General features: G+C 35.9%; 1 protein-coding gene across 3 annotated transcripts in view; it reads left to right on the top strand.

The window, feature by feature from the left end:
• The window catches only part of EFCAB11 (EF-hand calcium binding domain 11), a 130,998-nt gene that overhangs the window by 48,020 nt on the left and 68,988 nt on the right, over window positions 1-13,990 (top strand). The window contains exon 6 of one of the 3 annotated variants that reach the window (XM_046647050.1): window positions 5,073-5,255. The exons of the other annotated variants lie outside the window; for them this stretch is intronic. Coding sequence (XP_046503006.1) covers window positions 5,073-5,169 — 97 coding nt within the window. The 3' untranslated portion in view covers window positions 5,170-5,255. Of the gene's footprint in view, window positions 1-5,072; window positions 5,256-13,990 lie in introns of those variants that run through there. 3 annotated transcript variants of the gene reach the window in all.

Genomic DNA, 13,990 nt, shown 5'->3' with positions numbered 1-13,990 from the left:
CTGGGCTGTGATAGACGAATGCAGCAGAAAACGTGGCGGACTTTCATTGGAAAGCAACTTTCCTGGGTTGTGTCTGTTATTTCAACCAGTGGTCACCTACCTTTTCTCACATCGTATTTATCTTTAGGTTACAAATTGTAAAATGATATAAAGGACCAAATATCTAAATGTCAGTGATTTGTCATGTTACTGTATCTTCATTTGTTTCTGTTCGTTGGAAACACAAGACGTGACAAAATGATTTCGAGGTCTGCATTTGCATCAGTCAAAAAAGGGTTTATCACTTGAAGACTACTCTTCTGGAGGAAGGGAGTTATTAAAAATTAACAATTTAATAAAATACATGAAAGTTTAAAAAATATGTATTCTTTTAAATGAAGCAACATGGATTTGTAGACTCTTGTTCTGTTATTGTGGTTATGATTCAGGGTGTCTGACTTAGACTGGGGATTCAGGAAATAATTGAGACTATCTCCTCTCCGTGTATCTTCAGACCATATGTAGTCATAATATACTGACTTAAAATTTCCACTGGATTAAACTTTCTAGTGATTTACAAGGCGTTGAAATCCGTTACCAAGAGCACTTCTTGAATCTTCTGTCAGAGATAATTAAGAACATTTTGTTATTAAAAAAAAGGGAAATAGTTTAGGTTTCATCCTGGCAAAAGTAAGTTCTAGAAGCCTTTCCATGGTTTGCTGCTGGTAATTCCACTCCTTGGGTACTTGTTTTGCATTATTCTTTCTAACTCTCGCTGCTTCCGTGCTTTACTAGATTTTCCTCCTGTTTAGGTAAAACTGTAGAAGCCAGTACTACATTTAGCGTCTATCTACAAGGCCCGCTGGCTTTGTTCCAGGGGTTCTGGAAAAGAGCTGAATAGGGCCTGCCTGTGACAGGGCACATCGCTCTCAAAGCATTTTCCAGCTCTGCTCCTTCTTCTCTCGTAGATGCACATGCGGCATGTAACTGTGGATGCGTGCATGAAATATTTGAGGCTGAAAAAAATCCATATATGTTCCCCTCAGGTTAAGAAGCAAAACATTCCATTCCCAACGTGGTTGGAGCCTCCTGGTAACCCTGCTGGGTTATATTTCCCTTCCTCTGCCCCAGAGATAATCACTATCCTCAATTTTTTAAACCATTCATGTGTGTCTTTATATTTTATGACACAGATTTATGTATTTTAAGTAATACATAGTATTGTTTATTTTCAAGCCTTCTATAAGTACAAATTACTTTTTCTCTTAGCATTTTATTTTTAAGACCTATCCACATTAATCTTTGCATCTTTCATTTATTTTCCCTGCTGTATAGTATTTTGAAGGGGCTTGAGGGGGCACAATAACCAGCACCTTCTTTTACCATCTAGAATAAATTGAGAAATAGATGCAAGTGTTAGAGAATAGTAGATTAAAATATCAGCTTTATCTGTGAGATAGCTCTGTGGAGGCATGGGCTTGCTGGAATGCAGCCAGAATTAAATAGGTTTACCCTTCCAAACACAGGCTGTGTAGTTAGCCTGGGACTCTCCCCGTCAGGGCCAGCCCCTGGGGTATGGGAGCAGCGTACTGAATGCCCCCCACAGTCAGGTGGCTCTTGTAGAGAAAAGGAGGAGGGGGCACTAATTAAGATAAGGCACTTCTCTAGGAGGAGTGAGGGAGGCTGGGAAAGTTAATCCAAAAGTGGTTCCTCTGCCTGGAAATACAAAGACAGGGAGAAGGAAGTTTTCCCCAAAACATTTTGTTTTCATTAAATAAGTATCCCATAATTTGTATATTCATTCTCCTATTGATGGATTCATTTGTTGTCACAAATGGTGCTGCAGTGAATATTCTTGTATCTCCTTGTCCATATGTGGGAGAGACTCTGTAGGGCACATATACAAAGGAGTGGAATGGCAGGGTCATAGCAATGCATATCTGTAACCCAACTTGCTTTCTAAGTGGGCATTCACATTCTCCCTTATTGGTGCATCAGAATTCCTTTCTATCCGTAACCTCATCAACACTTGTTATCAAACTCTAGTTTTTGCCAATGTGGTGGGTGTGAAATGGCATCTTATTGTAATTTTAATTTCCTTGATTACTGGTAAGTTCAGCATCATGTCTGCTAGCTATTGGGCTTCGTATCCTGTCAATTTTCCATTCATATTATTGCCCACATGAAAAATATTGAGTTATCTTTTTTTATATTGATTTATAGGGGTTCTTTATATATTGTGGATACTAATCCTTTCTCATTTATGAGTCACAAAAAATCTTACCTGTTTGTGGCTTGTCTTTTCATTTTTTAAAATAGGGTATCTTTTGATAATATCTGGTATATATATATATTTTCCAAGAGGTTTTAGAGGGAACTTTAAAAAAGGGAAAGTATGGGAGTCTTTGGTGTGTCCAAAGTCTAAAATTATGTAGAGAATGTGTGAAGTATCACTTGAGTATACTAATAGGATTTATCTTGTGATTTTCTGCCTATTGGAATATTCATATTATGTTTGAACAGTTGCTGATCTTTCTTTCCTATCTTATATTAGGCAGTTTGAACCATCCTTCTGTGAGATTTACCTTACTTTTCAAATTCTTTTACACTATAGAATTAAATGCTTAATGTTTATTTATTTATTTTTTTTTCTGCTTTATCTCCCCAACCCCCCCCCCCACCCCCCCATACACAGTTGTATATCTTAGTTGTGTGTCCTTCTAGTTGTGGGATGTGGGACGCCGTCTCAACGTGGCCTGACAAGCGGTGCCATGTCCGCGGCCAGAATCCGAACCCTGGGCCGCCCCAGCGGAGTGCGGGAACTTAACCACTCAGCCACGGAGCCAGCCCCTAAATGCTTAATGTTTAAATCATAATGCTTAAAGTATGATTTTGTTGCCTCAGTATAATTGCATGAGAAGGGTATACCACAAAACACCTCTGATCTACCAAAAAGCAACTTCTTCGGCCACTTAGAAATTTTCTATGTGTAACAAAACTTTTCCATTGTAACTAATCCCGTGGTAATGCTGCATTAATGCTTCTTTCTCTCCTCAGAGCTTGTGTACATTATCGTCCAATGGCACTCCAGTACTAAATTACATATCATATTACCTGTATAAGGAAATTGCGTCATGATTTTGCTAATTTTTGATAAGAATAATCTCATACAGGGTTATAGACTTTCACTAATAAAAGGATAATTAAAGGACACTTAATCCGATCTCTTATTTTACACGTGAGGTTAAATGACCCACCCAATGTCACACACTTAGGCAAGCATAGAATAAGATTTGAACCTGGGGTCCCTTTTATAAAGGCACTAATCCCAATCATGAGAGTTCCACACTTATGACCTACTCACCGCCCAAAGGCCCCACCTCCTAATACCATCACACTGGTGCTTAGGTTTCAATATATGAATTTTGCGGGGACACAAACATTCGGTCTATAGCAAATGGTTTATAGAATCATAGCTTCATTCTCTGTTTTTATAATGTTGGTGTGTATTTCTACAGCTAGATTTCCTTGACTGATAGGTTTTAGTGTATCTGGATTTTTGTTGCTGGCATCTTTTTACTATCTTATACTGAAGGAACTGTTTATCCTCCTTCCCTAAATTAGCTTTATGGAAGTAATGTATACAATTTTCCTTCCTTATTTTTGACTGGTGTTTACATGCTAGTCTTTCCAGTAGGTTGTGTAAATAAGTTAAATGTTATGGTAAATTATTCCAAAATGGCATATTAACAGTTTGCATAAATTAAAACTATGGTGCAATAGTTTGAATCAGATTGTAACAAGCTGTAAATTTGTAAATGTGTCTAGTTAATTTTTTAAATGTACTTTTTCCATGCTTGGCTATGTTTTATTTATTCCGGTTAGTGTGTGTAATGATATGATGAATACATTCAATCCAAGAACTAAAATGTTACCGTTAACTCACATATCCCCGTGTGCTCCTCCAGCCTGTCCTCCTGCTCTCCTCCTTTAGGAGCCACTGTCCAGAATTGAGTGTTTATGCTTTAAAATACATACATACACACATAGGCGTTTATACATGCACACCCCTATGTATTACCCCAACATTTAATCCTCCTCATTTTAAAACTATATAAAAGAGTGTCAAATGTATGCAGTCTTTTGTTTGCTTTTTATCACTCAATATGTTTCTAATATTTATCTATATAATTATGTTTCATTCATTTTAAATGTGTATAACATTCCATTGTATGAATTTACTATAATTCATCTGTTCTCCTGTTGATGGACATTTAGTTTTTTCTTCCCAATTCTGTTTGTTTTTGCTGTTACTAATAATGCTGTATGAATAGTCTTGTATCATAAGTTCTGGTGCCATCTGTAAGTGTTTCTCTTGGATATGTACTTAGGAGTAGAATTCCTGGGTTCTAAGCTATGCAAATGTTTACTTAGTGCCAAAATATTATAATACCAAATGATATTTCCAAATCATTTGTATTAATTTGACCCCCATCATCAGTGTATGAGACAGTGTGTTGACCTGCATCTTCTCCAACAGTTGGTATCATCAGCCTTCTTATTCTTTTCCAGTAGAGTGGGTATAGTTTCTCACTGTGGGCTTGGTTTGTATTCCCTGATTAATAATGAGTCATCTATCATATCTCTTCATGTTTTTGGTCTCTTCTGTGACATATCTGTTCATGGTTTTTATCCATTTTTTCTGCTGTACTTTCTATTGATTTGAACATGTTCTTTATATATGTTCTCAATACAAATATTTTGTCAGTTAACAGATATCTTCTTCCAGTTTGTGGCTTGTCTTTTTGCTTTCTTTAGGTATCTTTTGAAACATAAATAAAATTTAATGAATCTTTTTTGTAGTAGAGGGATTGTTTCTTATTTAAGAAACGCTTCCTTATCCCAAGGTCAGAAAGATAGCCGTATTTGCTTCATAAAATTTGAAGTTTTGCTCTTGAAAATTAAGTCCTTAATTCTTCCAGAGTTGATTTTTGAGTATGACATGGTATGTGGGAACCTAATTTCACATTTTTCCATATGGATAACCAATATTTTCAGCTCTTTTTATTGACTGTGCCCTCTTTTCTCTACAGCTCTGCCACGCTGCCTGTTCCAGCATTTTCTGTTCTGTTCCGTTGGTCACTTAATCTATCCTGGCACCAATATCACACTGTCCTCATAAAATCTTAATATCAGTAGGGCAAGTCTCCCTCGTTATTTTTCTTTTTCAGCAGTGTATTGATTATATCCAACTCTTTGCTTTTCCATATAAATTCTAGAACTGGCTTGTTAAGAGCCAAAAACCTTGTTCACAGTTTAATTAACATTGCATTGACTCTACAGACCAGTTTCTGGGGAATTGACATCTTAATGGTATTGCCTTCCTATCCAAGAATATGGTATATTTTCCATTTAATTAAGTATTCTTTAAAGCCTTTCAGAAAATTTTTAAAATTTTCTACATCATCACACTACCACTATCACCATGATAATCATAATGGTTTTCACTTTTACAGGGTTTCCTATGTGTCAGGCCTTGTTCTGTTACTTTGTATTCAGTCTTTACAACACCCTTATGAAGTAGATCCTAGCAATATGAAATATTTCACACAGCAAACTGAGGCACATAGAGGTTAGTTGACTCACCCAAGATCACACAGCTAGTAGGTGGCAGAGGCAGGATTCTCAGCCAAGGTGCCTGGTTACAGAGTTTGTGCTTTGGATCACCAGTCTATTTTGCAGTAAGTTTTCTCTTCTTTTTTTTTTCTTTAAATATTTTATTTTTCCTTTTTTCACTCCAAAGCCCCCCGGTACACAGCTGTATATTCTTAGTTGTGGGTCCTTCTAGTTGTGGCATGTGGGATGCCACCTCAGCATGGGTGGATGAGCGGTGCCATGTCCACACCCAGGATCTGAACTGGCGAAACCCTGGGCCGCTCAAGCAGAGCGCAAGAACTTAACTACTCAGCCATGGGGCTGGCCTCAAGTTTTCTTTTCTTATGTTGGATTCCCTCCTACATATTTTGTATTTTTTTGTTGAGCTATAATTGACATATAACACTGTGTAAGTTTAATGTGCCTGATGTGTTGATTTGATACATTTATGTGTTGTAACATGATTACCACTGTAGGGTTAGCTAACACCTCTATCAGGTCACATAATGATTATTTCTTTTGTGGTAAGAACAATTAAGATCTAGTCTCTCTGCAGTTTTGAAGTTTATAATACAGTATTTTATAGTTTTTGTTACTATTAAAATGGTAGCTTTTGAAAATTGCTTTTTTAATTACTTATAGAAACAATTAAATAGAAATGTAATTGACTTTTGTATATTGATCTTATGTCTAGCAGCCTTGTTAAATTTTTCTGTAGAATTTTAAGGGTATTTCTATGAAGATAATGACATCAGTGGAAAATAGCAACCTTTCTTTTTCCTTTCCAATCCTGTGTCTTTAATTTCTTTTTCTTGACTTACCGCGCTGGCTAGTACTTCCAGCGGTGATGGTGTCTTGTTCTCAGACTCAGGGGGAAAGACTTCCACGTTTTACTACTTAATTTGATGATAGCTAAAGATGTTTTATAATTGATCCTGTGTCAGATTAAAGAAGTCCCCACCCAGTCTAGTACATCAAGAGCTTTTATCAAGAATGGACGTTAGATTTTATTACATGCTTTTTCTGTGTCTGTTGAGATGATGATATTGATTTTTTTCTTTAATATGTTAATGTGGTGAATGACATCTATATATATGTGTATAAGTATAAACCCAATTTGGTCATGCTATTATCTTTTTTATATACAGCTGGATTCAGTTTGCTAATATTTTACTTAAGATATTTCTCTGTGTGTGTGTGTACTATTAATACCAGGACCATATTACCACAAGCCCATGGGTTGAAATTTCTGTACCCACTCAAGGTATGCTTAGATCCAAGGTGACAGTCTGTGTAAGGATCAGTCAATAGCCATAACCTCTCAGAGACAGGTTATCATTCTTTCTTTCATTTTTCTTTTACTACTTTGCTCAGGTCAACTTTTGTGTAGCCCTTTGGGTATCAGCTTAATGTAGGGAAGTTATCCTATTAGGTGATCTGTGTTGGGCAGTCCCTGCATCTTGACTCCTGACGTGTTCTCTCATGAAGGCACCAAACCAAAGCTCAAGTGCAGATATAGACCAACACCCTCAGGGCAAATGTGGCCTTGGGATGCTGACTTTCCACTAACCTCTTTGGGTTTGAGCTACCCCAAGAATATGGCCTACCCCCACTATCTTTTCAGCTCAGTGCCTTTAAGGTAGTTTTGTTTTAGTATCTTATACAGCAGTTTTGGTTTTTTCAGTGGGAGAATTGATCTGACTGTCCAAAAACAGAAACTCAATGAATTATTAAATACTTTTTCTCTCAAACTTGTCTTTCTAAATTCTCTTTTCCAGATATTGGTTTATTGGGCAGAACACTGGACTTATCATTAGGTGTTAGGAAAGACTAACCACTTATTTCTAAGAGATGTAGAAAATATGTTAAATTAGTCATGCATTTCTGAAGTTTAGTGATTCTGGCATTTTAGTTGTGCTGTATCTTCTCTTACTGCTTGAAGAATATGCCCAAATATTTCTGACCACTTACTTTATTGTTCTTCTCTTGGATGTCATTTAGAAGTTATAAGCTAAATATTTATTTTCAAGTGACATAAAAGCATATTATCAGGAAATAGTGATATAATTTAATGAACGTGCCATTGAATCTCAACTTTTTTATTTCATCCATTATTTATGAGAAGAAACAATATAGTGTTTTCTGTTTTTCATCAAGGTATTATATCTAAAAATCCCTTTTTTAAACTTCAAGATTTTTTAAAATGCATTTTTACTTTATTTACATCTAGTATAAAATAATTGATTAACTATGTCTGAGTGTGTTGCTGGGTCCCCAAGACCACCACCAGGTTTGATGATTCACTGGCAGAACTCAGCATATAATTGTACTTATGGCTGTGATTTGTTACAATGAAAGAATATGAAGCAAAATTAACAAAGGGAAAGGTGCATGGGGCACATACAGACCAGGGGAAATCAGGTGCACGCCTCCAAGGGTCTTCTCAGTGAAGGCACACAGGACACACTTAATTCCCCAACAACAAGTTGACAGCACACGTGAAATGTCACCAACTAGGAAAGCTCATTAGAGACTCAGCGCCCAGGGTTTTTATTGTGGGATGATCATGTAGGCAGTCTCTGCCTGGCATGTTCCAAAATTCCAGAATCCCAGAAGGAAAGCCGATGTTCAACATAAACCATATCGTTGCACAAACAGTTGTAGGCACAATGATCCACTCTTATGAGTTAATGTTGTTGGGAAGCTTCTGGAAATCCAAGTTCCCAAGGGCCATCCTTGCAAGTAAGATAGTACTCAGGCCTGCTGTTTTAACTCTTTTCTGCGCATGGAGTAATGGCTAAAGTTTTAAAAATACTTACCTACGTAGCGAGCACTGTTCTTATTCATTTCATCCTCACAACCATTTCATAGGTAAGGAACTGAGATAACATCTCCAAGCCTGCACAGGATGCAAAGTCAGACTTCTGAATCTATGATTTATCAACTGCTTTATTAATTTTTTTTATTATTTTCATTTTGTGCCACCTCATGGATAAGATGTTTCAATACATTTCCATAAAACTATGATTAAAAGAAATTGTCTTCATATAACCTCTTTTAATCTTCAATGTTGTTTTAGTGCTCTTCGTTTTCAGATTTGGAAAATCATTCTAATTATCATAGGCAAACCCTTCCTGATCTCATAGGCTTTTCTCAGCCTTTGTGTTTCTGCATTAGAGGATCTGAATTGTCTTTTTCCATTTTCCTGCAGAAGGCTTGTCTTATCCTTGACCACTAATTTAGTTCCACTCTTCTTTCTATACCTCCTTTTGGTATCTTCTGAGATGTAGCAATTAGAACTGCAAACAGAGAAGGTGTCATTGCACCATGGTTTATAAACAAAGACAGGATGGCGTTTTCTGTTTTATTTCCTTCCTTGTAATTCTCATCATCGTGTTAGCCATATTGTCTCCCTCAGTATATTGGAGAATGACATAGGGAATGGTCTTTAAATGCCCCTAGATGGCCATCTGGGATTTGCTGATAACTTATATAGCTGATAGAGCTTGCCTCTCTATCTGTGTCTTTAGTTTTATTTTTCTGATTGAAATCAAGAGATCTTCTATTTCTATATCCATTCCCAAGAAAATACATTATAGCTTCAAGAGAAGTTTGAGAGTTAACACATGTGCTGAAATATGACACAGATGTTTAATGTCTTACTGTAATATTATTTTACTCTTCATAGTCACCTGCTTTTTTGATCCCTGCCTAAGCTTGCTTGCTTTATTCCATAACACCTGTTCCCAAGAACATATTTACGGTCTGTTGTCTTTTCTAAATGGTTGGTACATATGTTAGAAAAAGGTTGATTTTTACTGGTGTCATTCAGTAAATGCCTTAAGTATTTCTCATTGTTTTATTTTCAGTGTTAGCGTACTTCAGTACAATACCATAACACTGTTTTTACTTAGATACCATATAAGAAGTCATACTGTATGACCAAGGTATGATACTTATTTAAATATTCATGGGTAGGAAACAACTTATTTATGGTTTTAACTTTTTTAAAAGAATTGTAAAACTTTCAAACTACTGCCTGATGACAGATGTCTTTGTGTGTCTGTAGGCTTAGAAAGCTGATGTCTGTTTTGTTACGTTTGTGTGGTCCCATACACAGTCCTTCCAGACATTTGCTCCCTTCTGTTCTGGGTCTTTGTGTCTGCGGTTCCCTGTTTAAACATTGCGTCATTGGAGAGGCCTTCCCTGTTCAAAATGACTTCACCCTATCTCTTCTCCCCGCCATGATCAATCCCTGCTCCCCAGTTTTATATCATTCGGAACACTTACCAATCTCTGAGACAGTCTGTTGTCTTTGCTTGTTGTCTGTTTCTCACACGTGGCTCTAAAGCTGCATGAGAGCAGCCACGCCGTCTGTTCTGTCTTGATTGCCTCTGAATGTTCAGGTGAGCAGAAAGCATGTAGTCGTTTAGTTCTCATTGAATGAATCAATGAATTAATGAATTAAAGACCGCAGAAAAATAAGTTATTTATGTTAGATGTGATATTATCTTTATTAATTCAAACATATCAGATTTTCTTTGAGTGTCTTAAAACTTGAAGAGGGTGTCTAGAATGACCTTGGGTTTAGGTTCTAATAATTAACTAACTAAAAAGTTAATACTGTGTATATTTAATCTCTAGGCTTGATTTAGTTTTCTGCTTCTTTGGGCTTTGAGGATTGTGTATCTGCCATAAATCATCAAATCTACAATAAACCAGGATTCCTGGCAAATTTCAAGATACCAGATACACACTGTCATCTTTTTGTGTCCATTGGACATGTTTTAAACACAGAAAAATGTAGATAGTAACATAATGTAACACCTGGCATTTCAACTACCTAGCTTTATCTAGTCTTAACATTTGCCTTATTTACTTCAGATTTTTTAAGAAATAAAATATTACACGTGGAATTGAGAACCCCTCTGTATCCTTCCATAATTCTTTATTCTCTCTCTCTAGGGAGAAGCATGATGATCTATATTTTGGTATTTACCAATCTTGTACATGTTTTAATACAACTGCATAGATATTTATCATAAACAGTATGTTATCTTGTGTTGTATCTTTTCAGATGTTATATGCGTAGTATCGTATTTTTCATAACCAGCACCTTGATTTTATTCACTCAACATTAAGCTTTTGAGATTCATCCATAGTGATACATGTAGCTCTTGTAGTTTATTCATTTTTGTTTCTATGTAAAATCTCATTGAAAGATAATTCTGCATTTTATTTATCCAGTCACCTGTGGATGGACATTTAAGTTGATTTCAGTTATTCACTATTTCAATTAATGCTACAGTAAGTTTTCTTGTACCTTTCCATTTGTACGCATGTGCAAGAGTTTCTCTAGGGCTGTGCTTTACAATCTTTTTCACCTTAGTGCACTCACAGACAATGAAAGTATTTATAAAGCCTGCCCGCCCAAGAGACTTTAGGGCTCAATATCTTGTCACACCTGTAAACCATCTGTGGCAGAGTTTTGTGAAGCTGTGTTCTAGAGCAGTGGTCTTTGTATTTCCCTAAAAGAGTCTTAAAAACTATGTACTACCTCGTGCATCTTTAGCTTGATCACTAAAAGTTTTTAAAGTAAGTTTAAATGGTTTGCAAAGCATATAATTTCCAGTGTATTGTAAATGTTGACATTTAAAAATAAAACTGTTATATCACTCTTAAATGTATCCCATGGAACCTTAAATACCATAGTGATTTGATACTCATCATTTTTTCTTTCAAAATGTGTGAACAAGCATTTAAAATTATGTGAACAAGTTCTTGAACAATTTGAAGTTTTACATCCTTTCTTTTTGAACTCATATTTCTATTTTGCTTGTTCCACTAAATTTTATCCTAGTGTTATATTTTTTTTCATCTTTTTTGCTTTCACTACCAATATTTTAAAATCAGGTATATTAAAGTATAAATTGCATCCATTAATAGGTGTACAGTTGTATGAGTTTTGACAAACATACACGTTTGTTTAACCAGCACCACAATCAACATGTGAAATATTTCTATCCCTTTCAGTTCCCTCCCTCTACTCCCAATCTCTGATCTTATTTCTCTTTTTGCCTTTTGCAGAATGTCATGGAAATGGAATCATACAGTTTGTATTCCTTTGTATTCACTTTGCGTAACATATTTGAAATTCCCCATATTGTTGCATGTGTTAGTCATCAGTTCCTCTTGACTGCTCAGTTGCATTCTATTGTATGGATGTACCAGTTTGTTTATTCATTCACCAGTTGATGGACATTTGGGTTGTTTCTAGTTTGGGGCAATTATGAATAATGCCGCTATAAGCATTTGTGTTCAAATTCTTGTTTGGATATTTGTCTTCATTTCTTTTGGGTTAACAACTATGATTTCTGGGTCACATGATAGGTGTATGTTTTAATTTTGTAAGAAACCGGCAAACTTTTTTCTGAAGTGGCTGTACCATTTTGTGTTCTCACGAGTGAAATATGAGACTGCCAGTTGTTGCTCATTGTTGCTTGCACTTGGTATTCTTAGTTTTTTGTTTTCAGCCGTTTCTGATAAGTGTATAGTGGTAGCTCATTGTGCTTTTAGTTTGTACTTCCCTAATGATTTAAACAACTACTTCTTGTCCTAGTTTTCTGTCCGTGTCTCTTGTAATGAAGTGTATGTTCAAATCTTTTGCCAATATTTTTGTTTTTCTCATGTAAGAGAGTTTTGTGTATTCCAGATACAGATTCCAGTGTATGACTTTTGTTTTCATTTCTTAACACTTTCTTCTAGAGACAGAAGTTTTTTATTTTGGTGAAGTTCAATTTATCAACTTTTTAAATGATTCATGGTTTTTTTTTTTTTGGTCTTATCTTAGAAATCTTTGCCTAACACAAGTATGATGGTTAATTTTATGTGTGAACTTGGCTAGGCCATGGTACCCAGTTTTTGATGAAACGCCACCTAGAGGTTGCTGTGAAGATATTTATAAGATATGATTAACATTTAAATCAGTAGATTTTGAGTAAAGCCCATTACCCTCCATAATGTGGGTGGGCCTCATCTAATCAGTTGAAGGCCATAAGAAAAAAGACTGCAGTCCCTGGAGGAAGAAGGAATTCTGCCTCTAAACTGCCTTTGGCCATGAGAGACTGTTATGTTAGCATGAACTCTTCCCTGGACTCTGTGTTATTTTGCATTGGTCTGTTTGTCTGTCTTTGTGCCAATATCACACTCTTATATAGCTTTATAGTAAGTCTTGATATCTAGTAGTGTAAGTCCTAGAGATTTGTAATTTCTTCAGAGTTTTCTTGACAGTTCTTAATTCATTGCATTTCCTTATAAATTTTCAAGCTCATATTCTTAACCACTGTGTTCTGCTGCTCCATAAGTGATATTAGTTTTCATTTTAGTGAAATAGCCAAGATCACCGAGCCGACTGACTCCAAAGCCTGTGCTCACAACAGCTAAACTAACTGCCTCTCAATAAGCCGTGGAGTTCACAGAGAGACAGAGCTGCACATTTTATCATTCATTTTCTTTTAAGTAATTACTCTTTATTTTTTTCCATTTTATTATTTAGTTTCCATTATCATTTTTCAATGTGTTATAAACCACCTTCAAAAGAAAAGAAAAATGGAAGCAAATTGTAAGTTTAGGATCCATTTGAAATCTGGTGAGAACCTTTGAGTCTGAGGTCAGCTCATCTGAGCCCCTCATCTGGTGATGTAGTCCGGTATGCCAGAGAAAGGTCATACTATAAATATTAAGAAAGCTATACCTGCAAGATTTAGAATAAGTAGAAATTGAAAAACTGTTAATAGGCCAAATGTGGAAAGGGGATATACTAATACTGGCATGTGCACCCATATACATGTCTGACATTTCTTATAGAACAACTTTGTTCCAGAGAATGTATACTTAGTGAATTTTGCTCAGAGTTCTGCCATAACTCTGTAACGTCCCTGTCTTATAGTAGTGGAAACATCATCAGTTTTCTCCTTTTATGATTAGAAAAAGCAAGACCTTATAAGGTTATAGCCAGAGTGAGTCAGCTGAACATCAGGTAATCCTGAATCATAAACCCGTCTACACCCTACAGAGAAATCTTGTCTCCAAGAATGATAATAGGAACAAGAGCCTACCTGAGCCCAGCAGTGCGAGTTAGCCAGCAGGTTAGCTCCGATAAAGGTAAAGTGTGCTCTTTGTGTTCTTCAAAAATATTTCTTCAGACATGCATATAAAAGAAAATGACGGTGTATGTTTGTAAGTAATTGAGGTGTTTGTTCTTTGGTTGCTTGGTTTTTCTGGGGGGACCTTTTTTTGGCAGCTTCCCATAGCTAAATATATTAAATGCATCATAGCTCATTGAAAAATAGAACAA

Source organism: Equus quagga, chromosome 20, assembly GCF_021613505.1.
Source record: "Equus quagga isolate Etosha38 chromosome 20, UCLA_HA_Equagga_1.0, whole genome shotgun sequence".
Classification (NCBI taxonomy): Eukaryota; Metazoa; Chordata; class Mammalia; order Perissodactyla; family Equidae; genus Equus; species Equus quagga.
Note: the sequence above shows the minus strand (reverse complement) of the source record. Positions and strands in the feature narration are given on the sequence as shown.